The sequence below is a fragment of the Eretmochelys imbricata genome, chromosome 11 (genome assembly GCF_965152235.1).
Source record: "Eretmochelys imbricata isolate rEreImb1 chromosome 11, rEreImb1.hap1, whole genome shotgun sequence".
Classification (NCBI taxonomy): Eukaryota; Metazoa; Chordata; order Testudines; family Cheloniidae; genus Eretmochelys; species Eretmochelys imbricata.
In genome coordinates, this window is record NC_135582.1 from 80702382 (window position 1) to 80726535 (window position 24154).

General features: G+C 48.3%; 1 protein-coding gene across 8 annotated transcripts in view; it reads left to right on the forward strand.

Annotated features, from left to right (window-relative positions):
• Positions 1-4162: 4162 nt before the first annotated feature.
• The window catches only part of PCBP3 (poly(rC) binding protein 3), a 60784-nt gene continuing 40792 nt past the window's right edge, over positions 4163-24154 (forward strand). For 4 of the 8 annotated variants that reach the window (XM_077829872.1, XM_077829874.1, XM_077829873.1 and 1 more), the window contains exons 1-7: positions 4163-4231; positions 7740-7763; positions 8955-8987; positions 9624-9740; positions 17625-17756; positions 18268-18396; positions 21212-21286. In XM_077829872.1, the coding sequence (XP_077685998.1) occupies positions 4163-4231; positions 7740-7763; positions 8955-8987; positions 9624-9740; positions 17625-17756; positions 18268-18396; positions 21212-21286 (579 nt within the window). Of the gene's footprint in view, positions 4232-7739; positions 7764-8954; positions 8988-9623; positions 9741-17624; positions 17757-18267; positions 18397-21211; positions 21356-24154 lie in introns of all 8 variants that reach the window. The other 4 variants (XM_077829868.1, XM_077829869.1, XM_077829871.1 and 1 more) reach the window with 2 other exon arrangements.

The window sequence follows — 24154 nt, forward strand, 5'->3', positions numbered from 1 at the left end:
GTCAGAGAGAACTACCCTCAGGATGCTGTAATTCATGTCAGGGCCAGCCAGACCCCTAGCCGCCTGGCCAGTTTTTCTCCTGCCTTGCTGGTTGCTCGTTGCTATGTGCTGAGATTTTTTCACTCATAACTCTTGGCACACTCCAACCGGTGATCTTGCTGCGTGCACGTGTGGGACCATCAGTGGCTGCATCCACTGTGGCATGCAGGTCAGGTGGCTGCTGGAAGTGCTGTTAGCATGGCACCCGGGTCTCACTCTGCGTGTGGGGCCCTCGACCTCCCGATGTGGCGGCTGAGGCTCCTGCTTCCTACCGCACCAGAAAGCAGGACCCCACCAAAGAGGGGTAAGGAGTGGGAACCAGGGTGGGGGAGACAGGGGCTCCTGAGAGGGGACATGGAGGGGCTCCCTGGGCTGAGGGTCCAGGGAGGGGGCAGGAGGTCAGGCCAGGGAGGGGGACACCTGGGAGGGGAAGAGGAGGATCAGGCTAGTGGGGCAGGGAGTGCGGGTGGCAACTGTTTCTGCCTCTCAGAAAGCCTAAGAAAGGGGAGGTGCAAAGAGGGCTTAGAGCATTAGATACCGTGATGGGCACAGTGGGCTGGAGAGGACAGCAACCAGAGTGGAAAGGCTCAGGGGAGGGTGTGGACAGGACTCTAGTAGATAGTACCAAGGTGACTCTAGTTGATAGTACAGTCAATGTGTTTAGAGATAAAAGGAGATGGGGAGGTGGTAGGAGAGTGAGGCAGGGTCGAGGGTCACAGGGAGGTAATAGGGGAGGGAGTCAGGGTCAAAGATGGTTGGAGAACCGCACTCAGAGAGTAGTTATCAGTGGTTCACAGTCAAACTGGAAGGATCTGTCCTGGGTCTGGATCTATTCAATATCTTCATCAATGATTTAGATAATGGCATAGAGAGTACATTGATAAAGTTTGCAGATGATACCAAGCTGGGAGGGTTTGCAAGCGCTTTGGAGGACAGAATTAAAATTCAAAGTGATCTGGACAAACTGGAGAAATGGTCTGAAGTAAATAGGATAAAATTCAATAAGGACAAATGCAAAGTATTCCACTTAGGAAGGAACGATCAGTTGCACAAATGCAAAATGGGAAATGACTGCCAAGGAAGGAGTACTGCGGAAAGGGATCTGGGAGTTTTAGTGGATCACAAGCTAAATATGAGTCAACAGTGCGCTGTCACAAAACAATCAAACATCACTCTCGAATGTATTAGCAGGAGTGTTGTAAGCAAGACACGAGAAGTCATTCTTCCGCTCTGCTCCGTGCTGATAAGGCCTCAGCTGGAATAATGTGTTCAGTTCTGGGCACCATGCTTAGGGAAAGACGTGGACTAAATAGAGAAAGTCGAAAGTCCAGAAGAGAGCAACAAAATGATGAAAGGTCTAGAAAACATGACCTGTGAGGAAAGATTTGAAAAAATTGGGTTTGCTTAGTCTGAAGAGAAGACTGAGGGGGGACATGAGAACAGTCTTCAAGTACATAAAAGGTACATAAATAGGAGGAGAATAAATTGTTCTCCTTAACCTCTGAGGATAGGGCTTAAATTGCAGCAAGGGAGGTTTAGGTTGGACATTAGGAAGTCAGGGTGGTGAAGCACCGGAACAAATTGCCTAGGGAGGTTGTGGAATCTCCATCATTGGAGTATTTAGGAGCAGGTTAGATAAATACCTGTCAAGGATGGTCTAGATAATACATAGTCCTGCCTTAGCGCAGGGAACTGGACTAGACGACCTCTCGAGGTCTCTTCCAGTCCTACATTGCTCTGATTCTGCAGGGTTTTATGGTTGGGAGACAATGCTTATATTGTGAGGGGAAGAAAGTAGATGAGAGTGATAGGCAGTGAAAAGTGAAAGAGAGCAGTAAAGACAGGAAGGAAAGTGGGGATAAGGGAGGTCATGAAACTGTATGGGATGGGGTTGCTGGGGTGAATGGAGAGGTTACAGGAAGAGAGTGGGGAGACATCTCCATCAGTGACAAGACTGAAGGAGAAGAAAGTGATGGGGAAGGAGAAGGGAAGGGGGGGCCCACAGAAGGGCCTTGATCCATGAGGCATGGTGCTGCCAGGGCTACTACAATACAAATAACAATAGAATGGTGTCCTCCTGAATGTGAAATGTTACAGATGGAGTTTGGTCATTCCAGTCTCTCCCAACCCTAGCTTAATCAGCCATGTACTCTAGTGCTGCGTGGCTTTCTCCCATCTCCTCTCTCCCCAAGAAAGCTCCTTCTACTATAGGAGTATGTGCCAGGGGACATTTCTTCCATCATGTAACGTTGCCGTGTGGAAACGAAGAGCAATTGCAGATGGCTGTAATGAAGGTAGTACGGTGGTCTTCTGCTGGCTGTCATGGTCCCACAAGGCAACTCACGGGTCCAGCGGAGAGAGGGAGGGTTTTCCATTGCCTTAAGGGCATGTGTTTTGTGGGTTAGATGGATGAAATGATTGGTCCATTAAGTCCTGTATTCTGCTTCTGGTTGTGGTCAGCGCCTGATGTTTCAGAGGCAAATGGAAGGAACTGAGATGTGTAAGGACCTCAAGAAGAAAAATACCAGGTACTACAGGGCTCTTGAATCTAGTGGAGAAAAATGTAACAAGCACCAATGGCTGGAAGCTGAAGCCACCCGAATTCAAATTCCAAGTCAGGCACGGATTGTTAACAGTGATGGGGAATTATCCATTGGGCCAGCCTCCAAGGGAAGTGGTGCATTCTCCATCTCTGGATATCTTCAGACTGGATGCCTTTCTGGACGATATGCCGATGCAAATACAAATGCCTGGGCTCAGGACAGGGTAACTGGGTGAATTGTAATGGGCTGTGCTACACAGGAGGTCAGACTAGTTGATCTGGTGATCCCTTCTGGGCCATGGATTCATGAATGTCTTTAGCTCACCTATAACCAAGCGGGAAAAGCCTCACCGGTTGTGGCTGCCAGTGAGTGTAGAAGCCCACTGGATGCGTTTGGTTCCAGCTGCAGTTGTAGAGGATACACATCTGGCCCAGGTTCTCTGGTGCACCCAGGTGTGCTTGGCACAGGACCGGAGGGAATTTAGCACATGCCACCTTTGTGTTTCTCTAATCTTTGGGCCATCCAGAGAATGCTTTGGCCCTTGGTGCATGTCAGGCTCCCTGTGACCCAAGGCACACTTCCCTCTTCCCCATTCCCGCTACTTTGCCTGAAGTGTGGGTAGCACTGAGCCGGCTCTCGACAAGCAGGGATTCCCCTTGCAGAATTCCTTGGCAGCTGGTAAAGCTGGAGATCCGCAAGCCGAGGAGCTGACCCGACAAGAAAACCACAAATAGAAGTTCAGCAGGACATGAGCAGAGCTAGACTCTGGGAAGAATAGCTCCCTAAGTAGGTTCTAGTCTTGCTTATAAGCAAGATGAAAAATGTGTATTACAAAGAATTGTCCCACTCTTTGGGTGTGTTTACGCTGTGATTAAAAACCCATGGCTGGCCTGTACCAGCTGACTCAGGCTCGGGTTCCAGGGTTGTCTAATGGCAGTGTGGAGGTTCAGGTTTGGGCTGGAGCCTGGGATCTAGGAGCCTGCAAGTTGGGAGGGGAACCTGTAAACAGCCCCTTTGCCTGAGCCCTGCAAGCCTGAGTCAGCTGGCACGGGCCAGCCGCAGATGTCTGATTGCAGTATAGACATACCCTTTGTCTGTCCCAGATGAGGCTGAGCCCCTACCTCACTCTTCTGGTTTTGATGTGCCCCATGAAACAAGCTCTTACCATGTCGCACAAGCAATGTACTGTGTGTCACATACATGCACCCACATCCTTCTACTGTAACAAAAACAAAGAAGCAAACCCATGAGTATTCAGGAGCCCTGACCATGGGAGTTGTGCAGGACAAGGGCAGAGCAAACAGTCAGTGAACAGAACCTTACAAATGTCCCTTGTCTCCAAGCCGTGTGGGAGCACTCAGCTTGTTCGTGTTCTGCTGAAGGCCAAGTCCAAGTCCCCGGCCATTGGCAGCAGGTGTTGTGGAAAGAGTGAAATCAGCTGGTAGACTTCATTGATTCAAAAGCAGGGAGCACTAAGCAGCTCTTCCTCTGTCTCCTTACAGGTGATTGTTTTAGGGCTGTCTTGTCCTTCCTTGGGGGCTCTCCGTTCCTTACCACACATCTCCCGTACTCAGTAGGAAATGGAATCAAAAGTCTCGGAAGGTGGCCTGAATGTTACTCTCACCATCCGGCTGCTCATGCATGGAAAGGTAAGGAGTGGATGCACGTTTTGTTGTCTTCATTTCAGCTCCATTGCCCGTAACAATGAAATGATCAGTGTTTACCAAATGGAGAATGAAAGGCTAGATGGAGCCGTTCGGCCCTGCCCCGAGCAAGGGTCAGCATGTCACTGCGCTGCTCCAGGAGAAGCCTAGGAGGGAACTGGGACTCCGAGAGGTGCAATTCCTGCTCCCTGCTCGGGCCAGCCCTGACAGGGGTGCAGCTGCCTTCCCCCATTGCACAGGTTCTGCGCTGTCACAGCTCTTCCTCTTCCTCTCCCGCTTTCAAAGGCAAGGAGCTCTTTGCAGAGCTCAGTGAAGGATGAGACCTGAGGGAGCATTACTAGACGCTTGAAGTCGCATGAATTTAGCACCATTCCACGGCTTTAGAGCAGCGTTTCTCAACCGGCTCAGGTTGGCATTGACTTGGTATTTAAAGGCAAAAATGTTTGCGGTCCCCTTACATTTCTCAAAAGAGTAAGAGCAAAATACATTTCAGTGACAAGCCTGTGTTACGGATTTGTGGGTGTCTTTGGAGAGGCTGACAGAGGATCCTTGGTCTTGAAGCAGAAGGGTTTTGGGGAGTGGGGGAATGAGATTTCCTTTGCTTTAGACTGTAAGAGAAGTTTCAACACCTCTCAGCCCTTCCCCCCTCTTGGCCTCTCATGACCCCCCAGGGGTCCCAAATCCTTTGGCTGAGAAATGAGGCTCCAGAGCAGGGGTGGGCACCCTACGGCACGTGAGCCGATTTTCAATGGCTCCCTGCTGCCTGCCGGGTCCCAGCCGCCGGCCCCGCTCAGCCCGCTGCCAAACCCGGGCCGGGATCCCGGCAGGCTGCAGTGAGCCATGCAAAATCCTGCCCGACCCGCCCGCTCTTCTCCGCCCCCCCACCCCCCAGGCAGGGTGAAGAAGCTTGGTCCTGCCGGGTGCTGCTGCAGGGCAGGCAAGGTCCCCCCTCCCCAGCCTCTTCCCCCGCCGTGCGGGGGTCCTGTCCCTCCCCCCTCCCTCTTCCCCCCCCCCCGCTGTGCTGGGCCCTGCCCCTCTCCCTCCCTGCCACCGCTCAGCTGGTGCTCTGGGGCAGGGGGGGAAGCGGAGCCGCTGCTCTGGGGAGGAGGCGGAGATGAGGTGGGGCCGGGGGTGTGGAGATGGGGGGTGGAATCAGGGCATGTCCCCCTCCCAGCTCCCTGCCCTGTCCCCTGCAGACCCCCACACCCCCAGCCCCCTGCCCTGAACTGTGCACCCCCCCCACACCTCCAGTCCCCTGCCCTGACCTATGCACCTCCCCTCCCACCCTCCCAGTCCCCTGCCCTGACCCCTGCCCCCCCCACAACCCGCCAGCCCTCTGCTCTCACCCCTGCCCCCCCTCACGCACCCCCAGCCCCCTGCCCCCCACGACCCCCAGCCCCCTGCCCTGACCCCTGCACCCCCCACACACCCCCAGCCCCCTGCCCCCCACGACCCCCCAGCCCCCTGCCCTGACCCCTGCACCCCCTCACAAACCCCAGCCCCCTGCCCTGAGCCCTGATCCCCCCCACGACCCCCCAGCCCTCTGCCCTGACCCCTGCACCCCCTCACACACTCCCAGCCCTCTGCCCTGACCCCTATACCCCCCCACACTCCCCCAGCCCCCTGCCTTGACCCCTGCACCCCCCCACAACCCCCCAGCCCCCTGCCTTGACCCCTGCACCCCACACACACCCCCAGTCCCGACCCCTGCACCCCCCTACATTCCCACCAGCCCCCTGCCCTGACCTCTGCACCCCCCCACAACCCCACAGCCCTGATCCCTGCACCCCCCACGACTCCCCAGCCCTCTGCTCTCACCCCTGCACCCCCCCACACCCCCAGTCCTTTGCCCTGACCCCTGCACCCCCCATGACCGCAGCCCCCTGCCCTGATCCCTGCACCCCCCCACGACCCCAGCCCCCTGCCCTGAGCCCTACACCCCCCACACACCCCAGCCCTCTGCCCTGAGCCCTGCACCCTCCACACACCCCAGCCCTCTGCCCTGACCCCTACACCCCCCACACACACCGCCGCCCTCTGCCCTGAGCCCTGCACCCCCCCACGACCCCAGCCCTCTGCCCTGAGCCCTGCACCCCCCCACGACCCCAGCCCCCTGCCCTGATCCCTACACCCCCCCCACACACACCCGAGCCCTCTGCCCTGATCCCCCCAGCCCTCTGCCCTGATCCCGCACCCCCCACACACACTGCAGCCCTCTACCCTGAGCCCTGCACCCCCACACACCCCAGCCCTCTGCCTTGAGCCCTGCACCCTCCACACCCTGCCGGCCCCACTCAGCCCGCTGCCGGTGTGGGGTCCCAGCCGCTGGCCCCGCTCAGCCCCCTGCCAGTCTGGGGTCCCGGCCTCTGGCCCCACTCAGCCTGCTGCCGGCCTAGGTGAACAGAACCCCAGGCTGGCAGCGGGCCGAGCGGGCCGGCGACGTAAGATCAGCATTTTAATTTAATTTTAAATGAAACTTCTTAAACATTTTGAAAACCTTGTTTACTTTACAAATGACAATAGTTTAGTTCTATAATATAGAGACTTATAGAGAGAGACCTTCTAAAAACGTTAAAATCTATGACTGGCACGCGAAACCTTAAACTAAAGTGAATCAGTGAAGACTCGGCACGCCGCTTTGGAAAGGCTGCCGACCCCTGCTCTAGAGGAAGGTCCAGTTCTCCGACCGATGGCATTTGGGAAGGTGTGAGCCTCTTCCCCCATGTGTCAGTAGTGGTCTGAGTGACAGACATTCCTCTCTCTTGCTCACTGTGGGGATGGCTGTGCTAATCAGCCACCACACAAACCGCTTCTGAACTCGCCGGGAAGTCGCGTGGCGTAATACAGCCTAGCTGGGAATGTGCAGCCAGCTGCTCTGCTTGGCTGGCTGACCGTGCCAGAAGACAGGCATGCCCATGTGCTGGAGGAGGGCCGTGTACCATGGAACTGAAACACAACCGATGGCTCCGTTCTGAGAGTCCTGTGTAGGAGACATCTTTTCTTATAAAAAAATTAACCCCCCTTTAATTCATAGGTATTGGTTTTTGCACATGATGCCACGAGAGTGCGAGAGCTGTGTTCTAGGCTGCCTCGCAGCCAGCTTGTCCAGGAGATCATGCAACCACTCGGCTTCACTTTGCAGACATCCAGGCCCCATTCAGGAAAGCATGTTCTTACGTGCAGGTGATCTCTTGAACGGGGGCCATAGTTCAGAACCAACATGGTCTATGAGGCACCTCAGAAAGAAAACAGAGTTTATACCCTCCTCAGGGCAGAGCAGCATGTACCTTTGGAAAACATGTGACCACCCCCCTCTGAAATAAAGAAGTAATTCCCTTTCTGCTCTGTGTTTTTGGGGCTATTTGAAAATTGCTCTGGTGGCTCATAATTCATTGAGCTCAGTGCGTGCACCAGCTCCTGTACGTCACTAGGAGATTTTATTGGAGTTTCGTAAATTCTGTAATTTCTGTCTTTGTTTTTGGGTCTTTTTTAGGAAGTTGGAAGCATCATTGGGAAGGTAAATATTTCTTCAGATTCCATCATTCTACATGTTAGTTACATAATAGTTATAACCTGTATTTTTACAGCTGTTAATTATTACATTATACACCTCTGACAATTGGCATCATGTGGATCTATTGCTCTGATTGCAGGAGAGATTATTCAGGTATCCGAAGAAGAAATCAAATGATGTTCTCCTTTCCAAATGCATCTAAAATACTGTCAGTTTTCGAGTCTTAATGTTGCTGCATCACTCTGGCTAATAATATGTATCTTCATTCTGGGATGGTGATAATTTTGTTCCCACTGATACATTAAGAAAAAAGATGAATCTCATCACAAGAGTAGCAAGATGTCAGTAAATAAGTTGGTCTTCACAACCTTGGTAGACTAGCATAACAACAAAGAAATTCCTCCAATTCCTCTACAGCAGAGTACTGAGTTATAGGTGACCTGTTTACACAACTGCGCCAATTACAATTACAACCTTCCTGAAAAGTGGACAGGTGCTTATGTGTTAAAGTTCAAAATTGGATGGCGCTTACAGTAAAGAGCATAGACTATCATTGGCCCCAGTGGACCTTCATGAAAAGTGCCATGATACTCCATGGCACTGCCCCCAAAGAACAGTGATATTACTACAGCGTTATGGAGGACCATTGCTGGAGTGTTTTTACAGGTTGGTAGGTCGGTAGAAGACGGGGTCATTACAATGACTGGTAAGAGGGAGGATGCCTGTCCCTCCACACATGGCCCTTATTTTTTCCATTATTTTCTTATCAAACTCAGATTGTTTAGTCAACTTTTTGATGGATATGAATGTCTTTGAGCTTCTTCCATGGAGAAGGACATTTGGAAAGGAAGAAACTCGTTGTGAATCTCTATCAGAATGATCTGAATGCTGTTTTGTCAGTGAAGTGAGCAGACTTGATTCCAATACACGCAGGGATAAAATCTGTAGAGTATGAAAAGGAAATTGTTAATAGCCCATTCTCAGAGTACAAATACACTTCAAAGCTCTAGCAGGGCGGGACTGAGGAGCGGGAGCAGGGGGTGAACTCTTCTCCCAGCTTTCTAAACTGTATTGTATGTATTTGTATTTTATGAAAATGTATTAGAAACTTTCTGAAGTTTCAGTATCGGGACAGGTGTTTGGATGAAGCTATTGATGATATTCTAATGGTTGTGTTTCTGCATCTTATTTCAGAAAGGAGAGACGGTGAAAAAGATGCGGGAGGAGGTGAGCTACCCAGACATTTGAAATGATTTCTAATGAAAGTGACATGGAGACTAATGGAAAGGCCTTGCTCCTATGGCCCAGTTCGTGGAAGCTTCAGTGAATAGTTGCCTAGAGCTTTGCAGACATTTGATTTTAGCTGTGAGAAAATGTGCAATTAGTCACTTACTCAGTTTTAAAGACCATTGACCCATTATTCAAGAAATTTAAGCAAGCTGCAGAATAATAAAAGTAGTCTATGGCCAGAGACCCTTTGTCAGTTTTTATTCATGCTGTACTCAGGAAAGCTCCCATTAACTTCAGTGGAGATTTGCCTGAACCAGTAATTTGCCTTACAAGTTCATGGTCTGAGCACTTTGAGCTTTTGTGCACTGCTTGGCTCTCATAGTGAATAAAAGGTTTGTTTGTTTTATAAATGAACCTGACCCCTGCCAGCGCACCTTTACATTAGAGGGGAGCCACCAGCAGTCACAGGGGTGCAGGGCTCTGCCTACACACTGGTCAGATTGCAGGAGCTGAGGTCACTGGTGAACCTCTAGCCTGTTTCTCTAGGTCAGTAGCCAGCTCTGGTTCAATGTGCGGCTGTCAGGTTGATGGGCTTTTTAATGGGATGAGAAGATTTTTTTCTTTCCTTTCTAGAGTGGAGCAAGAATCAACATCTCAGAGGGAAACTGTCCGGAAAGAATTGTGACCATCACAGGCCCCACTGATGCCATCTTCAAGGCTTTTGCCATGATTGCTTACAAATTTGAGGAGGTAAGGAAATACACACACTCCTTTGCAGATGGAGAACTGGTGACCTGCTTTTTGGTCAGGTCATTAAGAATGGTCCCCCAGTTCCATTAAACCATTAAAGACCATTAAAGTCTGGTGGAAATAATTGTGGGTCAGCGCACATGTTTATCATGCTGCCGTGGCTACAGCTCACTATTATGATGTAGCATTACCTGGCATTGTCATAGCGCAGTGTTAGAAGGTTGCGATGTAATGTCAGGACACAGCTGTCACCTCAGGCTGGGGAGGGGGGTAACAGGACAAAGTTTCTAGGCCTGAGCATCAGGTAGTGAGGCGGGGTGGGAATGCTTTCTGAGGCGGCTGCAGCCCTCTCTTGCTGTGCACCCTCTGGCTGCTGCGGTGAGGAGCCAATGGGTGTGATGTCGGTGGCAGAGCTGTATCAGGGAATACTACCAGACGGACCTGGTAAGAGGGCCCGGGAGCTTGGGAAGCAGGGGAGACGGAAAGCTGAGGCAGAAGGGGAAGGGGAGAGCTGGGGGGAGCGTGCATGGGTGAGTGTGCATGTGTGCACAAGTGTGTGGGGGACAGGGGTGGTGGAGAGGGTGGGAGGGAGGAAAATCACTGAGGGATGAAGAGGTGACGCACTGGCCAGAAGCTGGAGTGAACAAGTCCACACAGAGCCACCTCGTGCTGGGAGATACAGAGTGGCCCTGTTTCCATTCTTGTTTTGGAGCCTGTCATCCTGGCAACAGATTCATTCCAGCCCTGAGAGTGAGATCCGTCCGTTTCTTAGTGGAGAAGGAGGTAGCCCTCTCGCAACAGGAAGGTCACTACCTGGCATCGTTTCCGGTAGTCTCAGCAGAGAGGCCAAGAACCAAAATAGGCAGTATTAGAACCAGAAGTACTTATTTTTAGAGCTCGTGCCTGCTGGCTAAGGTTGAGCTGCCCGGATGGGGTAGTATGGGATAGGCCAGCATGGGCGCTGCACCTGTTCCTGAGTGGGGAAAGTCCGTTTCTGCACCTCAAAAGTACAGTACTTTTCAGAATACCCAGCACTTTTCATCGGTAGATCTCACAGCACATTACAAAGGAGGTCAGTATCATTAGCCCCACTCTACATATGGGGAAACTGAGGCATGGGGCAGTACAATAACTTGCCCAAAGTCAACCAGTGGCAGAGCCAGGGCTAGGAATCCCAGGACAGGGCACTCTCCACTAGACCACACCCCTTCACTACATTTGTGCTCAACAGATGAAAAATACAGCCACCGAAATCCCTCTGCAGTAGAGGGCTTTGTGCATTACACTGAAAGTGGATTAGCCATTATACGGTGTTGTGAGCATTGATGGCACAAGGAGCAGTCTCTTCCAGGGAGGGCGAGAAAAGCAAAAGCTTTACTCCTAGGTAAAACTGTGAGGAGATATAGTTCACAGGTGGTGTGTGCTGGGGCAGATACCATCCCTGTACATTACATGGTCGCTGTCTCTAATTTTGCCAGCAGGTGATCTCCTTCAGGTTTTGCCTCACGTTTAATTCAGTCTTTGCCCATTGTCTTTCTGCCAAGTGTAAGGGTTCCATGTAGTCTTGTGGGAATAGAGGCAAATTCAGCCCCTTAATTGGTTCCCTCGTGCTTCCTGGTTGCATCCTCTCAAGACAGCCCTTCTTATGCTGATGGGAATAGGAAGGAGGTATCTGTAAACTTGATACAGGTAGTTCCATTGAGGTTCACTTACTCAACAGATAGATCTAACAAATATTTATTAAGGGAAAACACTCAGCAAACAGTGATCAATAACTTACAAGTAGGAAGCTCATTAGGACGATCTCATCACAATCACCGCCAGCACTGACAATACAGCTTCAACTTCCCTTTGTTACCCAAATTATTTATACCTTTTTGTTATCTTGTCTTATACATATGTATTAGTCTCTCATTTCCATGTCAGCTCTCCTCCCCCATCAGTACAGGTGTCATGTTAGTTCAAACCGATCCTTTCTATCTTTTTAGTGATTTTACCTGTTCTTGTTCTCACAAACATGAGGGCTCTGTAATTTCTCACACATGCACGGTTCTACTTACGCTTATACCATTAAATGTTATAAGCACAGACTCTTAAAATCTCCAGCAGGCTTCTGTCAGGCCTACATACGCCTTCGCTCCCAACACTCTCCACTGTGAAGCCATAGAATCCTTTCTAAGGCTTCATCTAAGCCTGTATTTTCTATACATCTCTTCTCTTTCCCAGCTGCCTCCTACCCTTCCAGATCAAAGCAATTAACACCCCTACGAGTAAGGCTTGCGCAATTGCGAAGTCCATTGATATCATACGTATCCATGGATGTTCCCCAATATTATATACTAACTCCCACCATGGGGCATTTCCCAGAGTATCTATGTCACTTTGAATATTTCAACTCTCTTGTCTTAAGGTCAACAAATGTTCTGGGCATCTGGTCATTGAGGCCTGCACATTTCAATGCAGTGGTGGTATGACTCAGCTTAGCTTTATCACACAGTCTAGGGCAGCACCAATCAGATGAGCATCAGCTGATACACATGCACATCCACCAATGTGATATATGCTATCATGTGCCAGCAATGCCCCTCTGCCATGTACATTGGTCAAACTGGACAGTCTCTACGTAAAAGAATAAATGGACACAAATCAGATGTCAAGAATTATAACATTCATAAACCAGTCGGAGAACACTTCAATCTCTCTGGTCACGCGATTTCAGACATGAAAGTTGCAATATTACAACAAAAAAACTTCAAATCCAGACTCCAGCAAGAAACTATTGAATTGGAATTCATTCGCAAATTGGATACAATTAACTTAGGCTTGAATAGAGACTGGGAGTGGCTAAGTCATTATGCAAGGTAACCTATTTCCCCTTGTTTTTTCCTACCTCTCCCCCCCCCCCGACGTTCTTGTTAAACCTTGGATTTGTGCTGGAAATGGCCCACCTTGATTATCATACACATTATAAGGAGAGTGGTCACTTTAGATAAGCTATTACCAGCAGGAGAGTAGGGTGGGAGGAGGTATTTTTTCATGCTTTGTGTGTATATAAAAAGATCTTCTACACTTTCCACAGTATGCATCCGATGAAGTGAGCTGTAGCTCACGAAAGCTTATGCTCAAATAAATTGGTTAGTCTCTAAGGTGCCACAAGTACTCCTTTTCTTTTTGTGAATACAGACTAACACAGCTGTTACTCTGGAAGCTGGTACACTGTGGCTCTCATGCTGGGGAACTGAAAAAATTACCTTGTCCCCTAGTCAGGTAACATTTCTTGGCAGAAGACTGGCCAGTCATAACAGCATGTTTGTGTCCCATACTGGAAGTATCTGGCCCAAGAGCTTATATAATATTTGCCTTCTCCAGCCCTTGCAACCTTGGCTGACCTTGCCTCAGCCATACTGTGCAATTCCAGGTTTCTTCATCCAAAATGAAACCCCATGCCAGCAATGCACTCTGCAGTACATCACAAAAACACAACCAGGTACGAGGCCTCTTGGAACAATATGAGGTATCTGGGGCTTTCCAGACTCCCACACCCATCCTCTCCAGCGTCTGAGGATGAGTGCCATGTTCCTTTGAGATGTGATCTGTCACGGAAGTTTCCAACGTATCTATGGACTGGACACTATACACTCTTAATGCCTCACTTAGTCCTGTGGCCACTGCCGCTGCTAGTACCATAGAAAGGATCCATGTTTCATCAAGTTTTCACCTTTCCTCAGCATAACAGACCCTTGAATAGCACCTAACCTTGCACCAATCTACTCCCCTTATTTCTGTCTAGCATCTTATTTGTTCTGAACCCAGGCACTTCTCCACCTCGAGTTTCCTTTACTCCTACCTGTAGTTCCAGTATTAGGAAGCTGCCTTACCTTATGCCATACTATACCATGCCTTTGATACATGTGGATGGTTCATAATTTTTCCCATTTCATTGATTGCTGCTTCCACTTCCCTAAACAGCTGTCCTGTTATCCTAGCATCCCGGACAGCCTTTAAATGCTCCCCATACCCCCATGCTGTTGTTGACAGGTTTTGTAATTGAAGTCTCATTTACTGGTTTTCCTCCCACAATACTGTGATATCTATATGATTCCATAGGGAAGTTCCCAACACCCCAACTCCTAATACTGGTCCTAAATCTCTTTCTTTTATCTTTCTTCCTCTTTCTCTTTCCCTTCTCAAGCCACCAAATTTCCTCCTCTTCCACCCCATCCATTGACTGTCTGAAATTCGGTACCACTTTCGCTGGCATTTGCGTATAGAAATGCACGTATTTTTCATGACAGAGCTTCTGTGCTAATGTAAAAATGGTTCAGTTCAACACTACGGGTATCACTTGGTACTGTACATTATTATACATAATCTGGTGTTCACGATTTATCACTAGTCCATTGTCAGGTCTCACTTCTGTTTCGGGCATGTTTCATCACCTTGCTTCAGTTCTGGAGTAGGAGGCATTGTTACTCCAGCGTGTTCAGGAGTGGTGTGGTACTCTGCCAGTCCCTCATCGCATACTGAGAGAGGGTCAACGTCTCGGTCACTTTGCTGGCATGATAGGTGGTAGTCCAGCAATCTGCCGAAGTCACTGTATTAGATCCCACGTGTCTTACCTGTGCCCTATGAATGGTTAGGTTATCCATTACCATCCCATGTAATGCACTGCCCCGTTTAAGTCCCCCAGTCCAAGTACCTGCTCCCGAGAGTCACTTGTGCTGCAGGATCCGCCACCTTGGCTGTGGTCCAGTCTGCACCAGGATAGGGCAGGCTCTCCTGCATGATTACCTGGGAGCCATAAGGCTAAAGTGGCATTCTCCCCCTCGTGCGTTGTCATGGCCTTGTTCCTCTGCTGGATCACGAATTCCACAGACCCCAAGGCAGTGCATGTTATGCCTCCCACGATGGACAACACCTGAAAAAGAAAACAATTCTCACTTCCCTCTACTTACATCAGTGGATTCCCTTCTGTCCTGCTGTCTGTACAGTTTCAGCTGCATAGCATGCAACCACCGATACACCATCGATACCTGAACCAGGTGTACTGATGGACTAGTCTGGTCCATTACATAGCAGTGACCCTCCCAAATGGCTTTTGGAAGTGGCCTTTTATCTAAGACATGCTGCACAAGTACCTGATCTCGCACTTCATTCTCCTCACCAGAAGCTTGGTCATCAGAATATCTTTTCATTTTTCGTTGGGCTTCCCCTAGGTTTCCTGCCACCATCTTGTGTCTATCTTGTATATGCCATACCAATGCCTTGGCCCACTGATCTGTTACAATGCCCTACTGCATTACATCTGACACTGAGGTAATGAATAAGCATTCCCAGAGTCTCATCTCCCTTCCAGTGATAGCCTCTGTCCGGGTTCCTTCCCCACTCTGAACTCTGGGCTACAGATGTGGGGACCTGCATGAAAGACCCCCTAAGCTTATTCTTACCAGCTTAGGTTAAAACTTCCCAAGGCACAGATTCCTTTCTTGCCTTGGGATTGCTGCCACCACCAAGTGATTTAACAAACAATCAGGGAAAAAGAAAAGAAGGACTTGTGGCACCCTAGAGACTAACAAATTTATTTGAGCATAAGCTTTCGTGAGCTACAGCTCACTTCATCGGATGCATGCAGTGGAAAATACAGTGGGGAGATTTTATATACACAGAGAACATGAAACAATGCGTGTTATCATACACACTATAATGAGAGTGATCAGGTAAGGTGAGCTATTACCAGCAGGCGAGTGGGGGTGGGGTGAGGGGGAAGAAAACTTTTGTAGTGATAATCAAGATGGGCCATTTCCAGCAGTTGACAAGAATGTGTGAGGAACAGTGGGGTGGTGGTGGGGGGGGGGGGGAATAAACATAGGGAAATAGTTTTACTTTGTGTAATGACCCATCCACTCCCAGTCTTTATTCAAGCCTAAGTTAATTGTGTCCAGTTTGCAAATTAATTCCAATTCAGCAGTCTCTTGTTGGAGTCTGTTTTTGAAGCTTTTTTTGTTGAAGAATTGCCACTTTTAGGTCTGTAATCGAGTGTCCAAAGAGATTGAAGTGTTCTCCGACTGGTTTTTGAATGTTATAATTTTGATGTCTGATTTCAACAAAAAAACTTCAAAAACAGACTCCAACGAGAGACTGCTGAATTGGAATTAATTTGCAAACTGGACACAATTAACTTAGGCTTGAATAAAGACTGGGAGTGGATGGGTCATTACACAAAGTAAAACTATTTCCCCATGTTTATTCCCCACAGCCACCCTACTGTTCCTCACACGTCCTTGTCAACTGCTGGAAATGGCCCACCTTGATTATCACTACAAAAAGTCCCCCTCTCCCCGCTCTCCTGCTGGTAATAGCTCACCTTATCCGATCACTCTGGTTACAGTGTGTATGGTAACACCCACTGTTTCATGTTCTCTGTGTATATAAATCTCCCCACTGTATTTTCCACTACACGCATCCGATGAAGTGAGCTGTAGCTCACGAAAGCTTATGCTCAAATAAATTTGTTAGTCTCTCAGGTGCCACAAGTCATCCTTTTTCTTTTTGCGGATACAGACTAACACAGCTGCTACTCTGAAACCAATCAGGGAAAGGACCACTTGGAGTCCTGTTCCCCCAAAATATCCCCCCAAGCCTATACCCCCTTTCCAGGGGAAGGCTTGAGCACATATCCTCACCAATTGGTTACAAAGGGATGACAGACCCAACCCCACGGGTCTTAGAACAATGGAAAAAATCATTCAGGTTCTTAAAAAGAAGGATTTTATTTAAAGAGAAAAAGGTAAAAGAGTTCCCTCTGTACTTAGGCTGGTAGTTAACCTTACAGAGTAACAGAAAATCCAAAGAGCACAGAGGAACCCCCTCTAGCCCTAGTTTCAAAGTTACAACAAAACAGGAATAAACCTCCCTCTAGCAAAGGGAAAATTCACAAGTTGAGAAAACAAAGATAAACTAATACGCCTTGCTTAGATGTTACTTACGAGTTTGAAACAAGAGAGACTTGTTCAGAAAGGTCTGGAGAACATGTATTGATGTCCGGTCCCTCTTAGTCCCAAGAGCGAACAGCCACACAAACAAAGAACCCAAAACAAAACCTCTCCCCACCCGATTTGAAAGTATCTTTTGTCCCCATTGGTTCCTTTGGTCAGGTGCCAACCAGGTTACTTGAGCTTCTTAACCCCCGACAGGTAAGGAGGAATTTAGGCTACCCCTATGGTTATGACAGCCTCAAAAGGAGCAATCCCTGTACCCTTCACCACACTTCCTTTGTGGGCATTAAAACACCTTCTTCAACATGGTTTTGTCAGTCCAGTTGGCTCATACCACCAATCCCCAGCGTTGCAGGTGGTATCGTATATGGAATTTTGGATCAAGTTCTAGTAACTCACAAACCTCCCTCATCACCTTTCCCACAAATCCATTATCACGATCCACAGCCTTTGGAAAACCTCACCTAGAGAACATCTTTTCTGTTAGCACCTTAGCTGTCGGGGTGGCTGTACAGCCTTGAGTCGGGGTAGCTTCTGTCCACCTAATAAAATATCTACAATTACCAAAATATACTTGTTCCCTCTAGTGGCTGTAGGTAATTCTCCAGTATAGTCCATTTGGATTCCTTCCCAAGTACTGGGAGGTACGGTCTGTGGACAGCTACGGGTGTAGAGCAGTGACTGGAACCAGACAGACACCTAAGAGAGATAATTATGAGCTATGGAAATAGTTGACTGACAGTGCTTTTGGTTTCTGACCGCACGCTATGGTCCTATGTGCAGTTTAAGGCAAGATTAAGCTGTCCCCTTCTGTGTATATTTTCACCGGTTGGGATAGGGTGTGTATGGCAGAATAATAGAGCCTATTTTCATTTTTCCCCTTCCCAAGGACATAATCAACTCAATGAGTAACAGCACTGCTACCAGTAAACCACCAGTAACACTGAGGTTGGTCGTGCCTGCTAGCCAGTGTGGGTCACTGATTGGCAAAGGAGGCTCCAAGATTAAGGAAATCAGGGAGGTAAGGCAGACCTTTTTCTTAAACCTCCCTTGTAAGTGCACTGTTTAAAAGCTACATTTAACTCAAGTGAGAATGGAAGCTGACTCTGCAGCCTCTGCAGTGGGTATCCACATGCAGCCAGCTTCACAAATAGCGTCGCCTCCAGCAAAACGCCTGCCACCAGAAGCTGACTCGGAAATGCTAAACCGGGACTTTTGATTTCCTAAGGATCCCAGCATGTAACTGACATGGGCTCCTGCCAGCACCGGCATGACACTGCATTTGACTTCTACAGGCCTTGGAGACTGACATATGCACTGTGTGCATGGCGTGGCAAGAGGAGGGAGGGTGATTGTCATGTCATGTTTGCAAAGCAATTCTTAACCAGGGTCTAACGCACCGAAAAACGAGCACATTGAAGTTACAGCTGACTACAAAAAGGAAGGGAAGGTGTTTTCGTTCTTGCAGCTGCTGTGCATTCAACTTTGCTATTCTTCCTCTCTCTCTCTCTCTCCCTTCCTGCTTTCTCCAGTCAACAGGTGCTCAGGTTCAAGTGGCGGGGGACATGCTGCCCAACTCCACAGAACGGGCAGTGACAATTTCGGGGACCCCCGATGCAATTATCCAGTGTGTCAAACAGATCTGTGTGGTGATGCTGGAGGTACAGTCTGTAACAATGGGGGTAAAGTATATAGGAAAAGCTATCAACAACCAAACTACAGTGAAAACCCTGGAATAGCTATTGATGTTATTGTTCACCCTCACTTACTGGTACCATTAGTTTAAAATCCTCACCATGTGTTTTTGCCCAGCCATGCACTCTGTTAATTTACTAGGTATGGAGTCTGGGGCTGAACTCTAACTTAACTGAGAAGTGAAATATGATGTTTTCTCTTTAGATTTGAAATGAGATGGAGGGGCAGTTAGCAGTAGAGTCACAAGAAGGTTGCTTTTGAAATTAGGAGGCCATAGGCTCTCTCCCTTAGACTGGAGAGTTTGTGCGGTGGGACAGAAACGGCTTAGTGCGAGAAAAGCAAGGGGAGTAGGAAGGGTATAGAGAGAAATAAGATCTGTGACGTGAGCTGGAGCTAGTCCATGGAGCATTTGAAAAACTAGGAAGATCATTTTGAACTGGATCCTGAACTGAAGGGGGCAGTGGTATTGTCTGAGGACCGGAGCGATATGGTCACTGCATTGAGTGTGTGAGAGAAGGCAGGAATCAGCCTTCTGCACACTGGAGTCTGGGGAGTTCTTAGCAAAGGAAGTTGGGAGAGGGAGGAGGATTTCGGCAGAGGTGGGTTTGGAGCAGTAGTAATCACAGGCCAGGCTGCACTGGTGGTGGACAGGTTTGCAGCACCAGGTACCTGTTTGGAGATGCAGAATTCAGTGCGCATTATGGCAGTAGAGGCAAATGGGAAGCCTGCGTCAGAATGGGAGATAGGTCTACGAGCTGAAGTATCGATAATTATTGTAATGCTTTACAATGACTTTCGCTACAATCCTGTCACCTTTCTAGTACTTAACCAGTGAAATTCTCATTTTCCCTGTGTTGTTAATGCAGTATGAGAGAAAGCAGACTTGTGACTATCGAGCCCTGAAATTCTGTAGCTCATTTGGGGGGTTTGATTGCACAGGTTTCTGTGTGTTAATATTTATTGTGAGGTTCTTAAAACTCATATTGATTTTATATGCCATGCGTTCTGCAGATAGTAGTTGTGTGTGTAATTACAATTATAGATATAAACTATAATGACCTATAAATACGTACTGTATATAATATAAACAATAATGGATACGAATCCAAACATTTTGGTCTGAAATCTCATAGGAAGAGGCTTTCGCAAGATTTCTTTCGTGCATTAACAATGATTTGGTTATCAGACAGAACTCGGCATACACCTCTCACAAACACCAGTAAGAGCAATAGTCACAGAATACAGCTCGTGCATTGCCTTCACAACAGACAGGTCAGGCTGAAGCAGGAGACTGAATTGGCAAACGGTATTGACTTGTGGCAGGATGAAAAGACAGAGGGTGTGTGTCGAGGAGAACCCTCCCAATGGCATATGGCTACATGGTGGCTCTTCGGTCACTGCTCACTCGCTCCACCAGCACACTGTTGGGGTTTGTGTGTGTGTGCAGCTTACACAATTGCTGCTTGTGCTGTCCCTGTTCTGTGGATAAGCAGAGGACTTGAATCTCCCATGCCCCCAGGGTGATCCCTTTCATAAGTATAGTAACATCACGGAAAGGGGTCTCAAGAGCTGTATGCTATTTCCTCTTTAAACCAGGAAGCGAGGAAATCACTTTCCATGGAGTGTAATAAACATAATTTCTTATTTGCAGATTTATAATAAAATGCTTTTCTTCTAAAATATAGAGACCACGGGAGAGGCGGGGTAATTTCCCAGCCTTTGTTTGTGAGCTGCCCTGTGTGTGTATATTACAGTCACCAGTTCATTATTACCGTTATTGATACTACTGCACCACATAGCAGGCCCCATTCCACTAAAGCCCTGCAGTGTCCTGTATGGATACCTAGTAACCAGATAGTCTCTGCCCCAAAGACCTTCCAATAGTAGCTGTACAACCAGGCACAGAACCGTTCATAAGATTAGAAGTGGGCCCAGCAGCACGGGTGGCCTATCTGCGTTGGAGAAAACTAAAAAGGATTTTTTTAAGTGGAGAAGACAAAGATGGTCAATGTGTTGTACAACCTTCTCACTCTTTCTAATTTCCCCCAACACACTGATGGTTGCTGTGCTCTACAACAGTGCCCCAGCATCGTATCCAACACCTGACACCACCGATGCGATGCTGTAATCAGGTGTTGAGATGTACACCGTAGCTTGATGATGGTAACAAAGGCCATGCTATGAAGACAACTTCCCTGTATGTACGCCTAACGAGTTATCTCCCTCGCAACCCTGCTGCGTGTCCCATAGGCAGCACATCATGCTATTGCCACGTGTCTCTGGGTACATGTGTTCTTCAATGAGAGTTTGAGGGGTGCTGTTCAGATGTTCTCTCATGCACAAAAGCCTGGTAAATTATGAATGTAGATTAACTGAGAAATCAGTCTATACAGTGTGTGTGGGGATGAGTGCTGGAGAGGGAAATAGATTATGCTGAGAAGGTGCACTGGTGTAACGCCCGTAGGAAAGGGAATTGCTGAGAAGCCTCACCTCATTTAATTTAAGGACTTCTCTCCCCACCCCCGCCCCCCGCTCACATGACTATTTCCCTTGTCTCCTCTCATTTGGAAACCATATTCACCCAGTCCCAACAGCAATGTTTCTGTTAAAGGTATTGAAGGAATCTCTGTGGGGCAAGGACAGTGTGATAGAATTCATGGGCCTTGTGATGTCGATGTCCATGACCTGGGTTGGGTTGGTTGCTTTCTAACTTTCTTTTTACTGATGTTTCAGGAAAGCTGTTCTAATGTTCTCTCTCCCTCTCCTTGTCCCTTTTCCTAGTCCCCACCGAAAGGTGCCACCATTCCCTATCGCCCAAAGCCCGCCTCCACCCCTGTCATTTTTGCAGGTGGTCAGGTAAGAGCCGACCCGCTTGCGGCCTCCACTGCCAACCTCAGCCTCTTACTGCAGCACCAGCCGCTGCCTGTTAGTGCACTCAGGTTTTCTCGCCTTCTCACTTGCATGGTTTCATCCCATTCATATTGTGCCAAAGCAGATGGACTGAAAGCTCTTTGCTAAACTGCTCTTGGTTAATTTGCCTGAATACCTGGCTTAGTTGCCCCATCCATGGGGCGCAAGTATGAAAAATTCTTCCTCTGGCCAAATTGCTGGGAATAGAAGTGAATTTTACAGTCCGCTTCCATGCTGTCTTGCATTCTAGGAAACAACTGAACATTTGTAGCAGGCAGACAGGCAGCACTCAGGGTGGAATGTGCTCTTCCCCACATTTACGGCTTGAGTCTGCAAAGGAAGATGCTGGGCGCGCTAGTCCTGATCCAGGAAAGAACCTTAGCCTGTGCATATTCAGCACACGATGAAGGGCTGTGCTGCGTTTGTCTCAGAGAACCGAGCACCTTGCAGGATTGCTCCCTTCGTGCTGTGAGACAAGGGCCGTGAGGAACGGGAACGCTTTCCACTGGTTGGTTTGGGATGCTTACACGCAGTGAAAATACCACTTGTGATGTAAAACATCACGCTTTGGCATGGGTTTGCTACAGCTTCATCTTTGCTGGAACCTTAGCTTTATTTTTCATATATTCTGCTCAGTTTTGAGCAACATTTCACCTTTAGATGCACAGAAATGAAGGCGTTTTCACTGACATTTTCCCATTTTCTAGTGAAAATTAGCTTTTCATATGAAGATAGGCCAGCTAATATTTTCTCAGAGGAATCCAAAAGCTTTCTAACTTCTAGTATTTTCAGTTTCACTTGGAAAGTTTCACACAGCTCCGATTAAACATCACTTTGGTAGCAGTAGGACTGGACTTGGAGCTCAGCGCTTCCCAGGGAAAACTCAGCCCCTTGGGTCCTAATGGGTCCTAAGTCCTTATTTACACAAACCTCGCATTAAAGTTTTGCCTGAATTGGGCCTTTTATTAAAGCCTACAATACAGGGCAGTGTTGCACGTTTTTTGCACAGTTAGCGGAAGGTAATGTGGTACCAGTAACGCGTGCTACGGCATAATCACCATTGTTTTTAATGGAGGGACTGAAAAATAACAGGGAATATTGCACTGGCTTCAGTGCCTGTAAATCAGGGCAGAGTTTGGCCCACAATTAGGGAACTTTGAATGTGTTTATAATAACCCTTTGAAAGTGAATCTGCACCTTCTTTTCCATAGACACTCGTGCCTTTCATGGCACTCGCCCACATTGGCTTGCCAGAAATTTGCAGAGAGTCTGAACTCTTGGCTGCTGGCATTGCTTTTTGCTTCAGATAATCAATGCACATTTTAAAAAATCAGACACGGATCAAGAATTACATGGATTTTAAAAGCTGATCTACACTATGAAGTAAACGTTAGCATCCCCACCTCTTCTGTAGCTTTGTGATTTCTCATTACTTCTCAAGCATGGAAGTGATGGTCAGCGAGTCCCCCATGAGACCTGCATTGCCATATTTATTACCCATCATTCCTTAGGGCTGGAGCTGGCTGCTCTAAACACCTCGTTGCACCAGTTTAACTGAAGTCACTTTAAAAAATCAGTTTAGTTAAAGCAATGCAAACCTCTGGGTGGAAACCCTGAAACTGCCTTCTAAAACCAATCTGAATTAAACCCAGGCAACATTGTAGAGAGAGGGTTTAAGTGCTCAGGGCATTTTCAGATGTGTAGGTAGCCATATTCTGAAGTTCGGGGTCCAGCGTGCAATGACATTAATGACACTTATGTCATCTGTCTAATCTAATTGTCTCTGATCAATCTCGGTTTTCTATAGGACTCATCATTGTTGCATCTAAGAAACAAATTAGGATCGGAATTCTCCCAGGCTCCAGTAATTTCCCTTCAAGCCAGAATGATAGCAAACAGAAACATATGTGGCCAAAAATCCCCAAATCATCCTTTTGGGTGCCTCAGTGAGTGGGAGCCCAATTGGAAACACTCAAGGCTGATTTTCAGAAGGGACGAGCACCTGCGGGTGCCATTGACTTTCAGGGGAGTCCTGGGAGTCAGGCCCCAGTTCTCTCCATGTAGATGCTCAAAAATGGAGCCACTCCAATGTGTGCCCTTGGGAAAATGGGCATTAGTAGCCAATTTATATCTTTGTGGTAGCTCAACCTCTGTGTGCCTTCCAAGACAGCCCTGTTTAAAGCATGTTGTTCCCCCAGCCCATAATTGCTAGCGGAAGTGCAAACCAGGTATGGGAGCACATGACAAGGGGACACAGCAGAACGCATCCTAACCAGTTGCCAAAAGCATCACCACCCTCTGAGCAGCAGTCCTGCAGACGAGCTTTGGGTCCAGCTGTGGAGTGAACTGTATCTTCTCAAAAGGGAGAGTAAGATGGAAGGAACTTCCCCCTGCTGTTAAATTGTTGGTGTCTTGAGCAGAGGTTTATTTCAAGGGAAGAAGTGGGGCTCTAGGGGTCGGAAATCCTCACTGGCTGTATAAAAGAAAACTCCTTAGCTACTCTGCATAGGAAGCTATTAGTTGTAAGGGCTCTGCCTCAGAAGGGGTAAGTGCCCTGTCCTGTGATTGGAGGAACAAATGTATGGGGGAAAATGCCCCCAGCTGCCTCAGATCTCCCCATGTATACAGCAGGGCTGAGGAGTGTCAGGCGTTCAGTGCCACACTCCCACGTAACCTCACCCCCACAGGCAGGCTCCAGCTCACCATCCTCAGCTACAGTTCCTGGCACAGGTACTGCCCCCCATCGCTTCCCCCAACAATCCCCCCAACAGCCTCAGGCTCTGCCACACCCCACCCACCTCAGGCTGTTCCATC